This window comes from Sipha flava, unplaced genomic scaffold (genome assembly GCF_003268045.1).
Source record: "Sipha flava isolate LNK unplaced genomic scaffold, YSA_version1 247_pilon_pilon, whole genome shotgun sequence".
Lineage (NCBI taxonomy): Eukaryota > Metazoa > Arthropoda > Insecta > Hemiptera > Aphididae > Sipha > Sipha flava.
In genome coordinates this window covers 271,063-296,076 of record NW_020272895.1, presented here as the reverse complement: position 1 = coordinate 296,076, position 25,014 = coordinate 271,063, and the positions used below count along the sequence as shown (strand labels likewise).

The following is a 25,014-nucleotide window of genomic DNA, read 5'->3' as shown; positions in this document are numbered from 1 at the left end:
GCGGAACAGCCCGGTGGGCCGCAGGACGGTCAGACCGGGCGCGGGATCGCCCGACCACCACGGGGGCGTGGGCGGCGGCGGCAACCCGTACCAGACGGGCATCGGAGGCGGCGGCGGTGGTGGCCTAGGCATAGGAGGCGGTGGCGGCGGCGTGTCGTCCTCCTACTACAGAGACGACGACCTCAACAGCCCTGTACTGCTGGACGACCGGGGACGAGCCATGGGCCCCGGTGGAGGTGCGTCCCACCGGTCGCGAAGTGCCAGCCGACCGGTGGACCGCATGGGCGTCATGCCGCCGTCCCGGTACCAGTCGCTGGACCGGAACACGGGCAGCGGCGGTGGCATACTGTCCGACCCAACCGGCAGTGGCCAATACGGCCACGACCGCGACTACAGGTCGTTTGACAGAGACCGTGGTTATGGTGGTGGCGGCGGCTTCTCCTCGCTGGACGACGACCCTTACGGCGCCGTATCATCCAGGTCCAGGCAGTCGCCCGGCGGTGGCATAGGTTCCGGCTTAGGTGGCGGTGGCGGCCACTTCATGTCCAACGCTCGAGACACCGGACACTTCCTGGGCGAACTCCAGCATCAGAACACCGACCTGCACCGCGAGCTGTCCAACCTCAAAAAGGAGCTGGAGCTGACCAACCAGAAGCTCGGTTCCAGCATGCACAGCATCAAAACGTTTTGGAGCCCGGAGCTGAAGAAGGAACGGGCGCTACGCAAGGAGGAGTCGGCCAAGTACTCGCTGATCAACGACCAACTCAAGTTACTCCACTCGGAGAACCAGGTAACGCGCTTCATACCGCAATTATTCAAAAGCATATTTACGCGTATCCGAAAACATCTTTCCAGTGAATTCCGAGCTCTTTTGCGGCGAGTACGGGTGACCGATTTGAAGTCTTGTATATATTATTAAAAAATAGATATATCCTATATCTATTTATGCTGAGTACGTCGAGCGATTCCACTAACGATTCGTGTAAGATCGATCGATAGAGTTGTTATTTAGATATTGTTTTTAATGATGCGTCAGGATTATACTAGTATATTAGTAGGGTGGTGGGAGTCATATATTTTTATTTTTGTGTTACGGCGTTTTTTCGTCAACTAGAAACCGAAGGGTGGAAAAAAATAACGTCCAACAAGGATTGATTGACGAACGTTAAGTGCAGCCTATGACCAAGAAGAAAAAAATTGTCTTTATGGCCTCCGGGGAGAACGTGCTCTATTCAGAACGTGGTCGGACACCGCCCCCGTGACGAATTTCCGACGAATCCTTAGGATTATCTGGTCTTTTTTCTCTCGACAAACGACCCGCCCTCACCGGAATTTCGATATAAATCAAATCAGTCTTGTCTAAAATATTATTTTTTCTTTTGTTACGTGACGTAATATAAGACAAGTCTTTTGTAGATTTATACGATTGAAATGATTAGTATTGCTGTTCGTCAATTTTTAGTCTTATATATTTATCCTTCACTGTATATTACTTTAAACACAAATCAATAAAAATTAATTCTTACGTTAATCTTACAATCAATAGATATGTTGTACATGTTCAAAGAAAAGTGATAACTGTATTTTCTAGTTTCTAGTTTGAAGTTTTTTTTTTTTTTCTGAAAAAGTTCAATAAGTATATTGTAGTATTAGTGATTAAACTCAAATAGTAAATGATACCATAATTTATTTTCTGTCTTTTTCAACCCCCTTTCTAATGTAAACGGGTAAAAATGAATACAAATCTTAAAAATAATGTTCAATTTTCCCGGAAGTTCGTTATGTTTTTTCTCTTTTTTTGAAAAATAAACATGTCACTTATTGTATTTTTGAACTAGATAATTATGTAAAAGACTATCTCTAAACATATAATTTTATCCTTCTGACGATTTTCATTGATGATCACTTAAGTATCAGATGTTCGGTCGTTATTTTTGATTTGGAGTTTCACTAATATTTGATATTCACCGTTTTAAGTATCTATCGTAATCCGATCCTTTCCGGACTCCGTATTGTACGCTTGAACAATGATTTCAATGAAATAAATTCTACGTCTTATGCATAAATAGGTGCCCGGGGAGCGTCCGCCCTCATTGTCTGCTCTCTTTTATCACGGCTCAGTCAGCCAAACTCGAACTTGTATTGTCATTTTCTTCGATTCCGTTTCATTCATGATCGACGTAGAGTGTATGTTTGTATTTCACTTTCGAATACTTGGAATCCCTCGAATATAGTATAACGACAATAATATACCATTGTTATTCCGTATAATACATAATAACTTCGTATATTCTGAACACTTTTTGAACTCGATCTACTACATTTACATACGCGCAACGCTGTGCACACCACAATAGTGTATTTTTAACCGACTGGCGCGTGGGTCCGACCGAATGAATACATAATATTCGTAAATTGTATTATTTTTAAATAATCTTACAACTTGTCAATCACGTTTTATTTTTATTCGACGTAAAGTATTCAACCAGCTTATATAGTTTATACTATACCCGTGTGCATATGCGTGTAGGTCTGCTTAGGTGCCAATTAATTTTTACTTAACTTCGTGTAGCTGTGCAAAAAACAAAACCTCTATTTTTCTTTTCGGCGGGCTACGACCTCTCATCGACGTAGACGCACGACCACGGCTGGAATCTATGGGACTTGTCAACTCGATAAACGTCGCAAACCGGTTAAACCACATGACAGCGACAGATTTTTATCGTACACACGAGTTGAAACATCGATCGTTACGTTTTTCATCTCGTAGTCAACACGCGTGAAGTGCGTTTAAATGACGACTTCCTCTCCCACCATTAGACCACAATAAATTTCATCGGTTCGTAATAAGACGATAAGTGGATGTTAAAACAATCAATATTAATTTACAACTGTAATACGGCGGTCGTCGCTCGTTCCACGTCCACTCGTGATGGCCTGAGCATCGGCAACGCGATAGAGACGGATTCGTTACCAAGCTGCGGAACGGGACCGAGAATTGCTTAGCCCGCATTCGGCCTCAATGTTCGACGGGAATCGAATTTAAACCGGAAAATCATGTCCTCGGCCGCGTCCAAACGCACAACGCGTTGCGCGCGTCGACCGGGCAGTGACCGGGGTTCGGGGCATTCGATGACGCAGTGCCATGGCGAATTCAAAAGTCTTCAGTCAAGTTTATTTTGTCGATACTCACCCATCCCACGAAAAAACTAGAAGGTGGCCATCACTCGATTGCCCACATCGCCACGCCACTGTGACGACGTCTTGGGCTCCGTCCGCGGAGCAGTGCGGGGACAGAAGATCGTTCTCAGCCGAACAATAGTGCGACGCGACAGCAGTGCGGTCATCGACGATGAAGGGATGTGTTACAATCGCCGCCGTCACCCGTCATCGGCCGGGCAGGTGCTACGGTAAGGCAACAGCCGTCGTCAGGAAAGGGCTGCGCGCTGCGTCCCTCGAATACATACGGCAACGACCGTTCATATTTGTGCAACTCGATCCGGGTCGCTGCGCGTTCGAACGCACTCCTAACACGCGTTTGCACGTGCATCGTACACAGTGACGACGCGTCTAAGGGCGGCGACGCACAGCTGACGAAACGACGAGCATGTGTTCCGAGGGTGGAGTGCGAATCACGGGGGCTGACGATATTTTTGTTTGATTTTTTTTTTCTCCCCCATTGCGTACACCGGCACATCGAGCACCCCGAGTGCACGGACCAGACAACCCTTAAACACGAACTACTCGTTACGGGGCCAACTCGACCGATTGTTTCCGACTGACTCGGTAAAACATTGCGGTGAATTACGCATACGACGAGGGGTCTATTTGCAATACAGTGCGATATTCGTATGACCGCACGGACGAGGATTTTTATTATTATTTTTATTTTTCCATCATGCACATATGATGAACAGTTTTGATGAAAAGGTTTCCGAACCGAGTGAAAAGATTAAATTATCAAAGACGGACCGGCGACCTACAACGTTCGATACTTTTCCGGTCGACCAGAGGCACACACATAATCAACGGTGTCCGCAGAGCCGATGTGACGTGACGAGCCAAGCCAGGACAAACGGTTCGTGCGAAAATATGGTTTCATTATCGTCCGGCCTACCTTCACGCGGCGTTTCTGCCCCCCGAACGGTTTGTCAAACCATACACGCGACGTTTATTAGTGGTCAATGCGCCTCGTCGGAAATCAGTTTTTTCCGTGCTCGTACACGCCCGAAAGTCCAACAACGTTTACTCTGAAAACCGTTGTCCACGTTCGATCTTCTGCCGCGCGCACTCCGATCGCCGCCCTGTCGCGGCCGTTTATTTCCCATCAAATGTTCCGGGACCTTCGTACGTCGAGCGACCTCCAAAGTATTGATTGAAAAAAAGAAAAACCACACAACTTGATAACAACAGCGCTTGTCGAAAATAAACGTCGCGCGCGCAGCTCTCACCCCCAACAGCGTGCGGGTCGTCGTCAACCGACGGTGTAAAGGACGATGCGGCGGCGAAGTGGCAACCCCAAAATGATTAATGGTCACACGTGACCCCGCTGTACACTAGGATATAGGTACTACACGTTTCCATCGCACGCCGAGCCGGTAAAAAAATCATCGGTTAAACGCACACATACGCACGCGTACGAGGATGAGAAAAAGAAGGAGAGAGCGAGAGAGAGAAGGACGTCGTTGTAAAATATATAACCATAACTCGATATAACTATTTACTTCTTATGTACACACACGCGCGGGCGCGCGCGCGAAGAAACGTCAAGTACGTGCGTACGAAATAAAAACATATAACCCGGGCGCCGGACCGGAACGATAAAACATTTGACTTTGGGCGCGTTTGGTGTGTATAAATATTGTACGAATGTACAGTACAATACTTTATGTCTACACTGCGTAATGTAACACGGCTGAGCGACGACCGTACACGAACCGTGGTTATGCGACCAAGTGACGAACAATCGAATTGCCCGAGTATTAGAGTAATTTGAACGTAACGTTTCCGTAGGCGCGCACGCACTAATCGGGCTTAAACCCTCAACAACTAACGATTGCACTGCGCGGTATATCGTTGGTGCACCGTAAGATTTATTACGATCGACTTTCCAGCTCTTCCCGGTCCCCAAACCCAAACACTATTTGTGCCTATTGACTTTTCTAATGTTTCCATATTGAGCGACGACGAAAGCTGTCATGTTTGTCCAACGCCTAACGATTTTGTTCGTACAAAAAAATGTAATAACTTCACCAGTACAGCATTAATCTGCACACGTTAATAAACTTATATGTACGTGTACTCAATGCGATTATACAAACAATTAAATAATTATTTGACCATCTCTTATTGAATCCAGAAAAATGTGTTTCCTAAATTCTTATGAATCGAAGACAAAATAATATTTTTTCGCTTAATTTGATGTTCCAACACTATTAATTATTCAGAACATATCATTCTGATGTTAATGACAATTTTATATTTTTTCAATATACCGACAAATACATTTTCATTTTAAAGCGTTTCGTTTGACCATTACATGATAAATTAAAATCTAATACAAATCAATTAATGCACATCTTATATAATTATTATTACACTTGATTTGGTAAAGACAAACACTACGTGTTAACGTACTGATCATAATATTATACAAATTGTAATCCGGTGAATATTCCAACAATAATAATAATAATAAACAAATTTAATGCTGCAGTTGTTGATGAATAGAAAATGAATTAGTATTTACTATAATTTATCGAGTGATTTTATCACTTCAACGAGTTTTTGTTCAGTATATGGAAACCAATACGTACTATTATCGTATTCGTTCATTTGATTACGGGTTATTATCATTCGGTCGGATCGACGCGACGACAAAAACGATATCTAAACGTGCAACCACCCCTATACTGTAGTCGCACGTTGGTCGATTTTTCTCGCTCCGTCGGCTATTATTTCCGGTACTTCCGCCGATCCTTACACACGCGCGCAAACATAAAAATGAAGCCCGTTTTATTTTTATTTATTTATTTTTACACTTTTCTTCCGTCGCATATTGTGTTGGCGCCCACATTTCGTTTATGATGTACGATCAATTACACATGAATAACAACAACAACAATAATAATAATAATCGTGTATGGAGGGTGCGGAGACTCAAACCGGATGTGTTCAGATGCGGAACGCGCGCGCGTCGTCGCAGTCGTCGTCCGAGCCGGAAATTGCGTTTTACCGCTCGTATTTTTCTCCGTCGCCTCTTAAATGTCTTCCGCACTCCGAGGTTTTATTTTTATTTTTTGAAACACGTGCGTTGACTGCCGCCTCCGATTGTCACTGATTAACCGATCGGATATCTTTCCAATCGTAATACATCCCCACGTTGAACACATTGATCTGTCGCACGTACAACTTGACAAAAAACGCGTATCGTTTGCACCGTAACACTGTATCAAATCTCGAGTCACGTGTGTTCCGTATTGTAATCCGTACGGTACATGGTCATCGAAAACGAGATCTACAGTCACAAACCCTCCGTCGAACCGGAAATAAAACGCAAAATTAAAACGTTTCAGCACGACCTATGCGCATACTTACATAGCTGTCGTTGAGTTTGGAAACTCACGAGAATGATTCCCTCATCTTCGAGGAACATTTTCCCGCTAAGTGATCGAGAATTAATAGCACTGTTATCGTTTGCTATTATAGCTGGTGCGTTCTACCGAAACACTGGCCACCGTGATCTCCGTTCAAATGACAGCGTTCGGTCGTTTCGATGAACCGTTCACGTGGCTCGTCAAAGGGTGTTCGATGTGTGAAATGTATAATACTATAGAATCACAATAAAATATTCACGAGAAAAAAACGTTTTTCATTTTTTCGACATTTTAAAAACAGTGAAACCATATCATGGATAACTATTCAAGCAGATATTTCATTCGATCGCATCGTTACATTCCTTGCCGGACAAACTGGAAACTGGGCCACGGATAATGTTCGCGTTTTTCGCCTCCACGTGCCGTCCGCAATGCCGTACGTTTCCCGTCGACATCAAAGACGGGTCGATCTAAAAAAAAAAAATCACCCCCGCACGGGTATCCTGCGTAACCGCGAACGGAAACGGGACCTTTGACAACCGCTCTCCGCCGCGTGTTATTATGCGTAACAGCTCCCGGATGATCCCCAAGGATGTGAACTCCGACCCGACTTCTGACAATTCAGTGAATCGTCGGCTACGGTTATCCATCTAAAAAGGATGTTGGTCCTGTAGAGACAGATGCACGAGCCATCTGTAACGCCTCGTGGTTTCGTCCGTGCCGCCGTGGGTCTTTTACGTAAGATGAGATTCGCTGTGATACGCATAAACGCCAGCGAGGAGAGACAATATAATAATATAACACAATACAACAACGACACCGGCGATTGAAGCACAAATACTACAACAAAGCGTACAGAAATATATTTGTCTTCAAAGGTATTTTGGTCGGCCACCATTGGTTACCGTGTAAAGTATGCCTACAATTGTTGCAGGCAATCACGAGCTAGTGGTCGCGGTACGGGTTTCAGATATATTCTAAATGTTGTATAACCCTGTCGGTTTTGTCGTCGGTTATGATGAAACTTGTGTCTTGCTGAAGCTTACGTTGTTGTACATTGTCGGGGACGACATAAACTGGTACAGATATCTAATGTGAATCTTGACTATGTTTGCACGTACTCGTTTTTTATGACGTTCGTAATAAAAAGTTTCGTTGGATTATACCGTCCTCGAAAACTGATTATTTCGCCTTCGTATGGAAACATAAACCAGATAATGATTTACATCTACGGACACTCGTCGATCCCGATAGAGCAAACTGTTATTGTAAACGAAAAATTTACTCGTATTGGATAATGGGATATTAATTTTAAAATGGAACACATTCTGAATATGATTGATTGCAATCGATATTAATTTAAAAAATGCTTTTTGGACTGTACATGATTTTTTTCTTGTATTCTTGCGTATTCAACTGTAAACGGGTTTTCGTTATTATTTACAAAAATATCCTTTCAGCAATAATTATTATCAAACAAACATAACTTTATAGGACATCATAAAAATAATATTATAACATAGGTGATTTGCGTTTACGAGGGTTGTGTAGTTGTATTCAGAGACCCTTCTTGTATAAGTTCCGTACAGTGCTATTGACACTTCTTACCCCATTTGACCTAATTCATTCTATTTATAAACCGCTATATATATATATACATGCTTGTTTGTATGTGTGTGCGTGTGCGAATGTTCGTGCGTACTTGTGTGTGTGTAATAAAATGTCAAATGTTCTAATTACATTGCGCATAATCAACGACGTAAAGTCAATGGAGGTACTAATCTCAGATGGTAAATAGATGTAAGCGAAAGTGTACCTATTTAGGTACTATTAATTCGATAATAATATATTATTTCCTCAGACTAATAGATCTCAATCGTTTCGAATACTCACACCTTGTTGTATTTCTTAATGTTAAAAATCGAAAAGTTGTTTAATATTATTATAACTTATAGAAGTTATCTTCGAACTATTTATTACAATTTCAGGTTTTTTCAACAAGATTATTAATTATTACTACTGTAAGAATTTATTTTTATTTTTTTCCCTAAAAAAGAAAAACATTAAATATACGACAAAACTTCACTCGAGCAACGAATTATTGTTTTTAGAATATTTTGTACTAGATACAACAGTATAATTATAAGTTTCCGACATTGAGTCTAGCTTTTATTCGGAGGGTTTTTATCTCCCTTATTTTCTACGCCATGTATCTGCATTAGTTTATGTCGTGTCTTCCACCGTTTCGAGAGATTCTCTGTTTGACAAATACTATTATACCGCATGAGCGTGTATATACGTTCCATTGAAGTTCTAACTCCTTCTGTTTTGCCTTGAACCGATTTTCAGAATGATTCCGTGAAATAGATTTATCGCATAATCTGTAAAGTGAAAAGTTATAGCGTTTTCTAAGATCGTATCCTTTGATGGTTTTTTTTCTTACCGTCTCGACGATTCCCAATATTTTGCGTGTGTTTTGCAGTGTCATGGTTCGGAATTCAATACTGAGTATAGTTGTAGTATTTACCTCGTGCATTCAAAATATATGTCATTACTTGCGAAGATTTTGAAATTCCTGATTTCGTAATAAGATTTCTTAAACGTTTAAACATCAGCCAAACGTCTACGATGAATCTGTTTTTGGCTGTCGTGCGCCCGATTCCGGAGCACGACGCTGATATCGTTCGATACTAGATTATTTTATGTATTTATTTGTTTTTTTGTCTCGTATACCTTATGTAACACATGTCCTTCGGTTGCCAATACGCTTAGCATGGCTTCTCCAGTTGAACGTATGTGGTCGTACTGCAGGTATTGGTTTCCTTGATGCATCGTTGAATAATAAAATAGATCCGTTCAATGGCTAATTAATCGTACGCTTTAAGGAAAATCGCAGCGTCCTTATCCATTAACTGCTCTTACATCCACGTACCGCATTCATCATCGCGGTTAGTTATAATGTTCGTTAAAAGAACCTGCAATATAGTGCGACGACTGCAGACATGACTTACGCTAATGTGACATATAGTTTTCAATTTTATTGATAAACTGATAATGGATCGACGAGTAAATTGTACAGTAGCGGTCGAAAGTCGCAACATAACGAATCCGTTATTATGGCTGGGTCGGTGGCAAATGGTTGAAAATACGTGGGCTACGAAAGCGAATGACACGATCTTCAAATATGAATAACAAACACTTTAGTGGTAAATTATTTAGTGTCCCAATTTAAGACACAACGTTCCTCATTGTTTCACCGTAAAACCGTGATCGTCGTGTTTATTTAATCGTCGGCCATCATAGTTCACACATTATAACGCTTTTTATTATTTATTACTCGGTAAAATAACGTAAATTAAATATTTTTAAAACGGTCGTACAGCCGGTTTAGAACTTTAAAGATACGAAAGCACGTTGATAACACGTGAGCATAGTTATATCGATTTTTCGTTAAGTTCGGAAGTCTATTGTGTCGGGCAGAGTGAGTAGGCAAATTATTGTGTATTAAACATATGGATTAGCAAAGGATTATTATCCGATCGTTATTAGAGACTACATCATCGTAAAAGGCTGTAAATTAAATGTACTACAACATACAAACGTATATTTTAGTATATTCGTATAAAGACCAACGTTATTCGATTTCCACGTATTGACGATTTAAATAGATAACATTTATTTTTTTCCGCTCAAATATTAAAACATACAAACGAATTGGCTATTGAAACTACCCATAATATGGTAATAAAAGTATTCAAATATTTTTCAAATACTCAAATACTTTCCCAGAGTGTCTATATTTAAAATCAAATACTATTTTAAAATAATATATTTACAAAAAAATCACACTCATAGAAAATAAAATGATAATACAGCGGCGATTAGCGCTCACCTTTATACACCAAATAATAACAATAAAAAAAAGCGATTTTCGCTCACATGTATTTATACTAAAAACCAAAAACCAAAAAAAAAAAAAAATGTACAATGTTTACTCGTGGTGGTTTATACGAGGCACAGAATAAATCACGCACGAATGTAACAATAATGCACACTCACACACACACTGGATTTTTCGATTACACGACAAAAGATACGGACAACGAAGAAACAGATATTTAAATTAACTTATAAACTTATATTTACATGATTATGTGTATGTGTGTGTGTGTGTGTGTTAATTGACCGACCGGTGGTGGTTTGTTCGGGTCGTTTCGTCCGTCGAGTGGCGATGGTTTCATATCACCATTGCGGCGGTAGTAGTTAATAAAGTATAATAAATTATTTATGGGGAGTAAAAGTTTAAACTTCTATGTTAATTATAATAATATATATATATATTATTACTGTTACCAACAGCCAACACGTTGTACGGAATGAAATAGAAATGATCTAATAAAAACACAAGTTTATGGGATGTGTAATATTAGTTTAAAGTTTTATGTTCTCCGTCACATCTTCTACACAATCGATGTACAACATGAATATATTTTTAAAACCGTATGGCGTATATTTTTTTATGATCATGAGATAAACGACTTTATGAAATATTTTTTAATTACATGAAAGTATCCGTGAATACTTTTTTGAAATATCTGTATATATCTTCGTTGAGTACTTTTTTTTATTAAGTGTATTCAAATAGGTATTTCAAACACTTTTAAAAACCGGTACTTGCATCTGCATTCAAATATCTTGACAAACTGATCTTGACATAACGTCTGGGTACATTTAATAAATTATTAAATTATTAAATGATTAAATAAACGTTACTTTAATTTTCTATTTGATATTGTGTAATATATTAGTCCCAATAAATGGGTTTTTCTTGAATCTTATATATTTTTCTCAGATAGCTTCAATCATTTATGATTTGTACTTTTGCAATTAATTGTAACTGTTGTATCATCAAAAGGAGTTTTCGCACAAAAATTTAGAACATTTAGTTTTAGTCTTCCATAACGACCACATCTGTTATTTTTTACAAGATATTTTAGAGTGAATTACATTTAATATGAGCAAAATCAAGTTAAAATACGGACCTTTTACTATTAGACTAAAATCGTAGGATCCTTTTTACAAAATTTCGCGGGGTACAGGAGCCACAATTTTCCATTGTACGGAACAACGTTTTTGACTTAAACGTAGGATATAATATGTATTATATATTATTATATATAAATATATGTATTATATGTTTGCTGTCCCGGACGAACGACCGGGGGGACAAAACGTCGAATTTGAGGTTGCATCCAAAAACCACACATATTTGATTTTAACCCTTAAAAGGTTGGTAGACAAAAATCGCACACTTTATGGATTGTCAGGTAAGTATATCGTACAGCCAAATACCGCGCACTTATAGTGGGTAAAAACCTCACTATATAATGTATTAATAATAATGTATTTTGTATAGACAAATATTGTATATATAATTTTAAAGTTAATAGTTACATTCAAAAACTTATCTTATCGCACGTTGATGTGTTCGAAAAATAACCAGTACATTTGTCGACTGTGGTATCACGTAAATTTTATATACATATTATAAAAAAAAAAGTGTTTTATAAATGGATTTTAAAACTATTGATACTAATAAAGGTTGTGAGACGGGATGGTCTTAAAAGCGCAATAAACAATAGGAAAAATAAGAAAAAGAAGAAGAAGATAGTAATAAAGGGGGCAATTTTTATTTTTTTTATTTTTCAATGCCTATATCATTGTACCTCAATATATTGTTTTTGAATAAATATGTAGTATAAATAATAAATAGTAAATTATATATCATTATAAAAGGTGCGGTTTTTTCCGGTATTTTATCATAAGTTTCGGTTTTCGGATTCGTCGGAATTCGGGGTCGTGGTGGCCCACAGGTATCGTAAAGGGTTCGGCAATCAGTGGCACGAAAATAAAAATAAATCTATGTCATTCGCATAATGGAGCAATAATAAATACGACTCTATGATCAGCTGTATCGGGTCGAATAACCTTTAACATTATTCGATCTTTTAGTGTGTTATATACGAGTACATATTAATAAAAAAAAAAATCGCTTGGCGGTTTCAATAACTGTATTCGTTTAAGGTAAACCAGCAGAAACCAATTTAAATCGAATTTTCATATCGATAGTACATTTTTTGTTTTATCGTGATTATTTTCGTCCACCTATAGGTTTTAATTTTCCAAATATTTTCAGCGCCATCGCATACCCCCGGTGTTGTTAAGGAAATCTTCGAACGCGCGCACCGTGAAAATCAATATCAACGATTTGATAATCCCCGCCGTCTCCGTCGTTCGTAATAGTTTTCCCTGCGATAACGTACACAAATAAATTGGATCAAACGATGTAATGTACATTATGAATGTGTTTTTACGTTACTCGCGTTTGGATCTCGTCCTTTGACATCATATACAGACACCCGAAAAGATTGTACGCAAAGCCCGCTGTTCCCGAGTTTTCGATATGTCTACACTTATCGGGGTGGGGGGGGGCTATTAATTATTAACCATATTAATTAATTAATTTAAATGTAACCCATTAGAACAGCGGTAAGACAATATAATATGATTAAGTGGTTAAGGTAAATTTCAATTAAATGGTACAACGCGATCGAAAAAAAACAAAAATAAATACGAATCAACAGTGATGAACCGATCTGGCTATAGAATAATAATAAAAGTAATTTAAGGAAAGCTAAGATGATCCCCTCCAGACGGTCAGACGCATAATAGGTTGGAGCTTAGCGCAACGATACAGCGAAAGGATAATAATTGGATCCGATGGAACGAGAGGAGAAACTTCAACGTTTTTTTGGCGAAGGATGGGAAGGGAGTATCGTATACTTTCTGGTGCAAAAACATTAAATGTGCTTCCACCACACTTTCGTCTAGGGAAGTAAGGCCGAGCATTTCCATTACCAAACTATGTAGCTGACAATATAAATCGTCAACGATCACGCTTGTCACACTTTTGAATTATTTTTATGAACATTGTTGAAACACTCTGTACACATGTGTGGCGGACGATCCTCGAACCGTGCGCAGTTTCGTCCTGGAACATGTGTTTCACATTGTATATAGTGTATAATTATCGGAGCACTCAAACAGAATAACGAATTTAAATTAGTCGTACGATGATTGTTTTAGCGCGTGTCGAGAAGCCGTAAACGTTTTAGTGCTTTGCGCGTTTTATCGTCGTTTGCGAGATTATCATCGACGACATTGTCGTCGAAATCCGCGTGATTAAACTTATGAGACTCGTGACGATAATAGTAATTATTATATTTTTATTGCAATGAAACAATTGACGGATATCTTAATGAATGTCGCAAAGCTTTTCGAATTATATTCGGCCTTACGGTTTTCCGAACTACATCTACAGAACGTTTTATTTTTCCGAAAATCACCGTATCGTTTCCGTAGCGTAAAACGATATTTAACGTCGCAATTGATACGTTATTGGTAATTGCCAGTACATTTAATACTGATAACTTATGCGAACAAAGTCGTGGCGAATACGAAATTTCTAAACACGTATTATTGCGCTCTCGTGGTGTGCAAGCCATACTCGTCAATAATACCATTCATGGTTACGCGTTGCATTTCGATATTTAACATTATTGATTAAACAGGCTATCGTTGTGATTGGATGTTTCCATGTTTTGTTGGCTGCACGGTCTCACATTGCTTTTATGTTCGATTTTAATCACGAAACTATTAGGTACCGAAACAATTAAAATATTTTGTATCATGACCTAATAAATGGCCATTCAAGGGAGTAGGAAACAGCCCATTTTTAGTATATTCATTAGAGAGAGGTATTACATTTTTACGGTGGCTGAAAAAAAATTGTTAAGTATGCCATTTCGAAGGTGGTATATGTATGATTGCATGATGTTTAACATTTACAAACAGTAATCAGCTACAACATTTGATATTATCATCAGTGAAGCATCTAGCCCTATGTGACGTTTACAATGTTGTCGAACATCACTTGCGTGATATTGCAAATATTATACTTGAAGACTACTCGGATCGATAATCTAATTTCTAGTAATACGTGTTGCGCTGTAAACATTTCAAGTAATAAACTATGTACAGTATATTTATTTTAATTAAGTGCTTGTAGATTTTATTTCGAAAAAACACTATAGAAAACATATTAAATCGATTTTCTGAAGAACAAACAAGTTACTTTAAATGTTTACAATAAGGATGAGAGAAAAAGTGGCTGTAGTTATTTCGAACGTAGCCAGACCAGACATATTATTTTTTACTTTATAGCAGGATGCATTTTCACGTACTCACGAGAAAGAAACACGTACCCATATTTTTTTTAGCAATGGTATCACCAAGGACAGCTCGTCATTGGTGCCAACGGTGAATCCAAGGAAAGGCATCAGTTTTCTCTCCCAGTTAATTATTATTGTTTCCTAACCTAACCGATTATTTTAACACGAAACGAATACGCATTAGCAATACGATTAAATGTTAAGCAAACACCGCTCAGTAAAATAATACAAAACGGATTTGAAATTGAATCTTATTCAGTCGTTTCAACTATATTCGTATCGTACGAGGGACGCGAATTATAATAGCGGTCGATCGGCATTAGAATTTATCTTATTCAAATCGCCCGACGAGCGCTGGAACACCGACACCCGCTGTCAGTGCCAAGGAGTTTCGTTCTAAGCCAAAACCTCGGGTCGATATCACGTCGGCATTCAGCACCACAAGTATATACCAATATATGGTAAGGCACTGCGCTCCGCATTAATATTATATCGATCGGTCGGGCCTGGAACGTGATTTATCGCCGCCCTGAATTCCTGTGATACGGTGTAATATTTATTAACGCAGGGGTGGCCGGCGGCCGCGAAATAAAATTCATAAAATTCCCAAAGGACATCCAACGCAATAAACGACCTCTTTACACGCATACAAAAAAAGCGTTTTGTACACAGCGTCGCACCTGTACGCCGTGCGTTGCGTATTTTATTTCGACGGGCGAAAACGTCACGAATATAATTATTAAATAAACGTACCGCTACCGTACCGTAACGTAATAACCGATCTGAACGTCGCGCGGGTACGCAATAAATAATGGAACACGGCGACGACGAAAAACGCTTTTCATGTACTCGCGGCCGAACGTCGCGCGATAAACGCACGTCAACAATTTCGCGTTCAATCCTATACAGTACTATACATCCATCAGTGTTCCACCTATCCTCAAGCGCGCCCGCAGGATGAAATCCCACCCGGGACGAGATTAAAATTCTAAGGGCCAAAACATCGTGTAGCTAACAATTGATGAGAAGAAAGTCAAATACCATAGAAATTGGTACTCGGGGGAACTTATAGTTATAAGCGATATGCAGTCATGTGTAAACATTGTAAACTGATAAATACGTTCAAGATTATACATTTTAGATTGTCTAAAAATATAATAAATTTTACTAAACTTCATAAATGGATCTCAATAAAATTATGTTATAATTAATATGCATGGTATTCGATTAAGAATAGTTTTGAAACAAAAATTCCCAGTAGGGGCAATGGCCCCTTTGGCCCTCTCTGCGGGCGCGCATGCCTATCTTTGGTGTTTCGACGAGACAGTTTGTCGTTGTTTTGAAAGCGGTATTTCGATTTTGATCTGTCGAGTTGGGTATTTGCATATCACGCATTATAACATAATTATCTGTTGTATTATATAATGAATACGTTAAAAAAATTTTGTTTGGAAAAATAATAAAGGTGAACACATTAAGTGTACCGATTTTCGTTTAAAATTCGAAAATAAAATAAATGTTTACAATGTGCATTTATGATGAATCAAAAATGTGTAGGTACACAATATATATATATATGTGTGTGTGTTGATAAGTCACTTAAGTGATTTAAGCGTGGGCTCGCTAAATTGTTGTGTGTCATTGATGAAAAATAAAATCGAATTTCTATCAACTTGATAATATTTCAAAACCTAATTATGAAATAAATGTAACATAATTTTCCGTATTAATAAAAATTATAAACTACAATAGATACTTAAATTTTATTTTCCTCGAATTTTTGGCAAATTCATTAATTATTTCATCTTTAAACGATTCTGTTTTCTCCTAGTTTTCGTATAAACATAACCGAAAAATAAATCTACTTTCCATCATAATACTTTCTTCGCAGGAAAATTTTTTCTCCGTTGATTGAACTTTTGCGTTGTAAAATGATAAATTAGGGTGCCTAATACGTATTCAAAGTTTACTGAAAATTTGTCGACTAAAAACGTAACTCCCCAATTTATTACTGATATATTATTTACTAATCTAAAACAATGCTTTTATGATATTTGGCAATAGTATTCGTCACAACACAGTGAAGCACTCAAAGAATCGTATTGTCGAAAAAATGACACGTCCCTCAAATTCTAAACACCGTAACTGTCGTCTTTTTCGGCAATGACAGAGAATCGGAAAAGATAGTGACGTGGGAACGTTCGGGGAAGTATTTGAAAAGGCTCTAGAAAAAAATAATTCGAGAAAACATTCGGTAAATCAGTACATAAAACGAGCCTGTATTTTTAGTTTTCGTTCAATAATACGAACAGGGATAACATTAGAGTTTTGCAACGTTTCAGTATGGTACGGTGCAACGGAAACGAGAAAACTTTTCAAATCACAACCGTTCATCTCGTCGTAAACGAAACGGGCCCGATCGTCTTGTAGAGAGGCGGAGAAGTAAAAACGTTCCCGTATATTATGCGCGTTGCGTAAGAATAAATTTTCTCTCCCGAAAAAAATATTTTACAATATACCCTTTCGTCGCTAGTCAACCGCACCACGACGTCGAAAATCGGCACAAAACGCCTGCGCAATCCAGCTGACCCTGCTGCTGCTGCAGGTCGACCTGGATACTGTTTATTATTATTTTATTTTTCTGTTTTATATACATATGTACGTATTTTGCGAGTTTTACCTGTGCCGGGTGATTTTTCTTGTTTGTTTTCTCGGAGTAAATATTACACCGACCCGTGCAATTACGTAACCCATCGCCGTCGTTTACTGCTCATGAATTCAAACAGTTTCCGTTTATCGATCGCTACTCCTATTTTTTTTTCTCGATATTTTTATGCTTCTTCGCTGTTTCAAAATCACATCAGCGTGTGTACGTGGTTTATTTATTATACACCCGCCGAAGCAGAATATTTTTCCGAACATTTCGATCCGCGTACAAACCTGTATAATATCAAATCGATGTGGTTTGATATAATATCAATAGCACCGGAATAATATGTATTACACTCCTGTACCACTATGCGCATCTTAACTTCATGTATCATTACAAATGAACAAATATTTTCACTATTACACGTCGACAGCTTTTCCAGAAAAATGTTCTGCTTCGTTTACTGAAATTAATACAGTACGTTTTCTACTACGGACAAAAATTGTTGAAAAATATTACTTTTATCTTATAGACGCAAGATTTCACTAATCAACTGCAATATTTTTTTTTCTTAAATACAATTCTCCGAATACAATATCCGTATTGATGTCTTAGCTCATTCGCTTCATTGAATAGCCTGGAAGTTATAAGAAGTACAATACATTTGTTCACTATACTACACCTTTTCATAAAATCTCCTTTACCTAAATATAATAGTATTGACTTAGTACTGTAAAGTGATATTATTTTAGTGAAAACGTTTAATAAAATATTACTATATAACAAAAAAAAAAAAACAATTAAATCGCCAAGAAATTATGATCAAGAAGTTGAGCTTTATTGATCAGTATCGGATTTAGAATCGACGAAAATATTCGACCATTAATGTCTGTAATATGAGTTGGATTACAATTTTTAAACTACTTAAAGTACGAAATCGATTTGACGAATCAGCTTAAATGATATTATAAGTATTGAACATAAAAACAAATTCTTAAAAAAATCTAACGACAACTCTTGAATACAATAATATAATGTTTTCTTTGGCTGACTAAATTCGTTATAACCTGATTATAAATGACATGTGTTAATAAAAATTTTGGTAATATCGATATTATTCACAAACTCAATAAATACTTATTAAAACATTTCGAAAGACAAAATTTTAAACAATTTTACCTATTAGTGAACGTTTTTCGTAGTCCGAAAAAAAATTCAATTTCAAACAATGAAATTTTAGCCACCATCGCACCGTTTTTATTCGCATAAGAACATCATGTTTTTTTTTTTTAATTCAATTACAAAATATTTGAGCCATGTAGACCGAATGTTGTAACGTCATTGAAATCGACATGAATTCCCAAGCACAGAACCGCCGTTGGATTAATCGCGATAAGTCAATCGTCACCGGTTGCGGTACGATCGAGTGATTATTTTGATTTTTGATTTTTTTCTCCCTCATCCCCACTGCTCTTGATTAACAGGCCATCCTGTGCGTACACGTAGTGTTCAACCCTCTCCACTCCCAATTGTGGCTTACACGGCTCTGGTCTCCCCGTAGATTATCGTCGTTATTATTACCATTCGGCAAAAAGTTACAAGTGAACATAAATATATTATGCGCGCGTGAGTACGTTTCGAAAATCCCAACGGTCGGCGGTGGCGGAAATCGTCATAAATTAACCACAATTACCGAGTCCCATAAACAAAAACGGAACGGAGGCACATTGTCACATCGACCCCGCCAAAACGTGACATTTTAACACCGTCGTGCGCATTACAACAAACGCGAAACCTAGCTGCAGTTTCCGTATCGTGTACGTGCGCCCAATGCCGTAGCAACAAAACATTGCGCCCCGGGCGAAACTTCAAAATGCGCCCTTATGTATTGTTAATTTAAAAATATTACGCTTATTAGATATTGTTTTCAATGATTGCTTTAATTGATATGAAGGATGTTAATGATTTCGTAAACAAAATATACGACATTGACCGTTGTAATTTTTAACATTAAATGCAAGATTTTCATTTCTGCGCCTCTCTCAGGAATTGCGCTCGGGACGTGGACACCTCTCGCCACCCCCTTGCTACGACCCTGCGTGCGCCTATCAACGGCACCAGTGACAGACCGAACCCCGTTCGGAAGTCGAACGCTCGCGGTTCCGGGTCCGGAACGGTTGCACCGAGGAATCGCAAAACCGGTGGCCACAAGCTCGAACGAAAAGTTTTCCAAAGCTCGTTTCCGTGCACGTGTCCGACGTGGAAAACATTCGATTTTATCGAGTTCGCCGCTCGGATACGTGCAAGAGATTGACAATTTGACATTGTACCCCATCCGCCACCAGTAGCGGGTCGTAGCAAATATTCTGGGGAGACTTAACATACAACTTCATACAACAACGAACAAGAAAAACCCTTTTATTGGAACATTTTTTTATAAATTAATTTGATTCCACGATCTTTTTTATCTTCGAACTCGTAGATAAACACAGATAACGGTGTACAGCGACCAACGATGGCGTAGTAGCACGGAAATTACTGTCGTGAACCCATTTTCAACAGCGTCTATAATACGCGGCTTATTCTCTCGGCTCCCTCCGTCCAACAAGCCAAACCATTACATGTTACGATTGAATCTATTGGGCGTCAGTTTCACTGAAACGGCGACTGTTGTCGAAATTACTAAAATATTATTTCCATCGAAATAATTATTTTAACATTGCCCTTCCCCCTATTTTTTATGTGACATATCTACATAAAAAAAAATTGTAATTTTTTATTATATGTATACAATTATATGTAAAGAGACTTAAAAATGATTTCTATAATTATCGCGGAAATGATTGCGTGGTTATTTATATTTTTGAAACAATCGAAAACGCTCAACATAGGCCATAAAATAAAGTAATATAATAACTATAGACAATATTATTATATTATACATGTAAGTGATTTTCACAAATTAATTAATTATATTAATTTTTCTTATAAAACACCGATAGAACTAAAAAAATAATTTTTTAAAAATGTTTCGTAACGATTCGGCACACGTCCGTACGAACACGAGGTTTCGCTGCGGCAGGGATTTCCGTTCGTTTTTCATTCGTTCGCAGCGACAACGTAGCGCGTTCAACACGATGCCATCCAAAACTGGGGCGTTTGTGGATTTCGCGCACCGTATGCCGTACACGAGTCGCGCCACCGTCCACTTGAGTTGTCACGTTTCCTTCCTTCAGAACGGTAGTATAGATTTTTCCCTTGCTCTCCTCTCTCACTCACTCGCCATTTCCAGCATTACTTAGACTCGGCTCCGCACGTTCTCAAGCCTTATTACACAAACGCGCGTAGTCAAAAATGTATATTTGTCTACACACACAAACAATCGTAAAACAGTGGTTGTAGAACAAGAAACCTGGTATACGTCCGTCCCGATGTCCATAACTCATTTTTAGTTTCTACGGTATCGTCATAAGTTTGACAGTTTTCGGGTGCATAAATTCACTTCGCAATAATTGTTAATAATCACGATATACAACTATACTATATTGTATACTCACAGTGGTACGCGTAATTTTTATTATAGAGAAATTAAATATTATTGACGTTACAAGTCGATTTTGGATGTTTATTCGACCCTGTATTGATTCCTTATCACTAAAGAACGGGTTTTAATGAAAATTGAATTTTTTTTTATGTTCTTAAGCATTGATTTCCGATCGAAAAGTTATATAAGAAATTAAAAAAATGTAACGTTTATTTTGAATTTTTTTTATAGTATAATTGATGCATTTTTATGTTTTTAGTAATTTTTATATAGAGAAATGGATACAATTTTATTATAATTTAGTCATAATTCATATGAAATATAAGGTAAAATTATACGAATAATTAATAATAATAAGAATTTATATAATAACAAATCTTTACAGTGTTTCAAAAATAATTTTAAGAGCACTATTTAGAACATTTGATTCCGTTTCCTACACTAATCACTTTTACCAGAAAAAAAGTCTTAAATATTCACATTTCTGCTTTCAATTGAGATTTATTAGTAGATTTTTTTTTTTTTATTAGAATAAAAAACATCTCCGTAAACCGTGCTTAACAGATCAATTAAATCTCAATGAAAATTTCTTTCGTCGCGTCGATAGAATAAGTAAATCCAAAACGGTTTGTTTCCATTGCAAACGTTTGTCAAATCGTACTTAAATCGTTATCTTACCGCGATACAGACGGTGTCGTTTCCGTCCTCGCTACGATCAACAATTTCGCGGTTCGGTTTCGTTATTGCAACAAAAATTTCCGTCCGGTGGTCACATTTTGAACGTACACCAAAACGAAACGGACGACCGTGGTGGTGGTACGACAGTATTATGCCAGTCCGAGTGCTAGAGAGGAGTAGTCTAAACAGCCGCGCCCGTAGACGGGAAAATATTGAAGGAAGGGCCAACGTTATAATTAAGCAATTACGTTTCGACTGCGGACGGGCGAGTGCAATGTAAATACGTGCGTGCATACGTGTACGACCGTCCGCGGAGGAGACCGCAGTAGTCGCGGAGTACAACAAACAATACAATAACAATAACGATAATAAAGGTGCAATTTCAGTACCAGACTTGGAGGAGCTATGTAACTGTTTTAGTTGAACCGAACATAAGTTTAAAAAAACCGTACACGGATAACGAAATATATGATATCCCTTTGAATATTGAAGTCGAGGAAAAATGTTTAGAAAAAAAATAAAAAAATACGTTCGTCATATTTTATTATACGATTCGCAATAAAAGTAATACATTGTATAGTACTCCTCAATTTTTGAAAAGGCTTAGCCTTTTCAAGTCTCCCCCTCTCCCACCCACCCGATCGAATTCGTGGACTAATATCATCGTACTTTCGTCTCGAACCGAACCCTATCAATGTGTAATCAAATCTCGAGTATCGCCGATGTATCATAATCACGATGGCTCGTAATTTTTCCCATTCGCTTTTTCATTGCTTTTAAAACCGACTGCGACAAAGCGCCACAGCATGGGGGTAAGAGATGGATGAGGTGTTCGTCATATGTTCTGAAATTATTACATAAAAGAAAGGATGAGAAATAAATGTACAAAGTAAGCATTTCGGACAAAGAGATAGAGAGAAATAGAGCGGGTGCTACAGCGAGCGTTTTAAATCTAATAAAGCGCACAAGTTTTTTTTTTTATTTTTTAACATTTATTTAAAAAAAATATACAATCTATAAGGGTAAATTTTACAATAGCATATGTGCAGTTTATATGTGTTTTTTTTACATGAGTTTACACGAGTTTAAGAAACTACCCAGCAGTAGTACCTATGTGTAAATATTTTATAACGTATAGTGTATCGTTGGTGTTTCATAACCGCAACTATTATTATTTCACGATACAGGAAATATTCATAAAATATCTCCTTGAACTCGGTCAAACGCTAACAATGCGAAAAAAAACGAAAACAATTAATACTTCTACACACGCAGACTGTACTGTATACTCGTACTATACCGCGAATAATAAATAATTAGCAAAGTGCATCCGCTCCCCGAAATAGTTCTCACACGCGCGTCATATCTTCTCCGATGCCCAACTCGACCGCGTCCAACGTATACTTATTAGAATCAGATGAAGAACAGTGGTTCCCAACAAGTATTAAGTCACGGACTTCTCTAGCTAATACTTGAATTGTACCGATAACATTTTTTTTTTTTTTTTTGTATAGTCTTATACCCATAAAGTTATCTTCTCTTTACGTAAAACACTGAAACAATTTACTAATCATATCATTTATTTAGTAATCAGAATTAGTTATCGCATTGATTTTCAAACCATATGAGATGAGCTAAACCTCTATTTTCTGTTCATGATCTATCGTCCAAGTTCGATCAACCGTGCTTGGTATTATCACTTTGAACACGATCGCGATATTACGAATCGTTTCAACGAACCTCGCATGATAAAAACACATGCGCACATTGTACATTATACGAGTACAATACATTATTATGGTAACTCAAAAGTGAGCTGAAAAAAAAATAATCAAACAACTCGAAATATTGTTCGCGCTAAGTCGAACCCCGAGAACGATGGATCTAAACGGTATTCATTAATAATCGAACAATAATCACTGTCTATAGCTGTTCGAATAGTTGATGCGAGGTCGAGTATATTATCTGAAATCGAGTTATATTTTTCAATTGGCCGCACCCGGATCGCATTATAAGTGATGGAGCCATTTTATTTTCATTTTCAAATCAATAGCAGCCGATCGTTTTTGATGAGCATTCGTCGAGACAACACTGTTATGTTTACCATTTCAAAAGCGATTGGATGGAAAAAATATATATATATACATATATATCCTCAAATACGTAAAGGATATCGTTCAACTGATTATGTTCAAACGAAACAGAAAATAATTTTCTACCGTTCCTTTAATCATCTTGTTGAATGAAAAGGTGATACACGCATCGTAATCGTTCGTTTGATTACTAATAATTGTTGTTGACCGAATAAAACGTCAAGACGTAACGTGTAAATAAAACGGTAATTGGTGGATATTGCTCATATGCACGGTCAGGACAGCAAAATAAAATTAAAACGCCTAGATATACGTAATATAAATTAAATTTTACGTAGGTCAATAATAAGGCAAGTAATCGTTATAAAAGCGAAAAAGTGTGCGAACAATTTATGTTTCAACAATCATTTTGAACAAATTATAATATTTTATCGTTATACATTTAAAAAATTAACGAGATAAATGCTTCGATGATATTTATGCTCATCGGTTTCATTAAATATCTGTGTAGGTTAGCAGTTGCATATTTTCAAACTTTTTGATGTGAGGGGGGTTACAGTTTTTCTAATAAATAAATGATTTTATAATATTATAAAAAAATAGGTATAAGGTATGAATTAATAATTATACATGATATAAATTAATATTCTCTATCTTTATACCTTCGTAGCTTGTCATTTATGATTTTTAAATATTTTACTTCTTCTGGAAGAAGGGTAGTCGAGAACCGGCTCACCCCTCCCCCGAAAATACGTCGCTATTGATTTAACTACTGCAGTTACGTATCTCAATGATAAAAAAACTATCGAGATAAAACCATTTCGATATTTTCCATCGCCGCTTGTATCGCTATAGTTTTGATTACAGTATACACACATATAATATATTGATGAAATCTACTGAAAACGTCATAATATTTTGATTTTAACGTTCCGACTCATTTGTGTTTCAGAAACAATCGATGTTGGTGCGTCAGCTGGAAGAAGAGCTGAGAATGCGAATGCGAGGGCCAAACATGGAGTTGCAACAGCAGGTCGAATTGCTGTTGAACGAGAACGATCACTTAACGCGAGAAGTGGCCATCCTCAGAGAGACTATAAAGGTAAATTGTATGACGGAAACAATACAGAACGTATATTTTTTTATTTCTCATCGAGTCGGT

At 37.6% G+C, this 25,014-nt stretch overlaps 1 protein-coding gene across 9 annotated transcripts in view; it reads left to right on the top strand.

The window, feature by feature from the left end:
* Positions 1-25,014, top strand: part of LOC112684242 (trichohyalin) — a gene marked incomplete at its 5' end in the record, with an annotated part of 48,684 nt that continues 23,670 nt past the window's right edge. For all 9 annotated transcript variants that reach the window (XM_025555647.1, XM_025555655.1, XM_025555651.1 and 6 more), the window contains 2 exon segments: positions 1-790; positions 24,805-24,954. In XM_025555647.1, coding sequence (XP_025411432.1) covers positions 1-790; positions 24,805-24,954 — 940 coding nt within the window.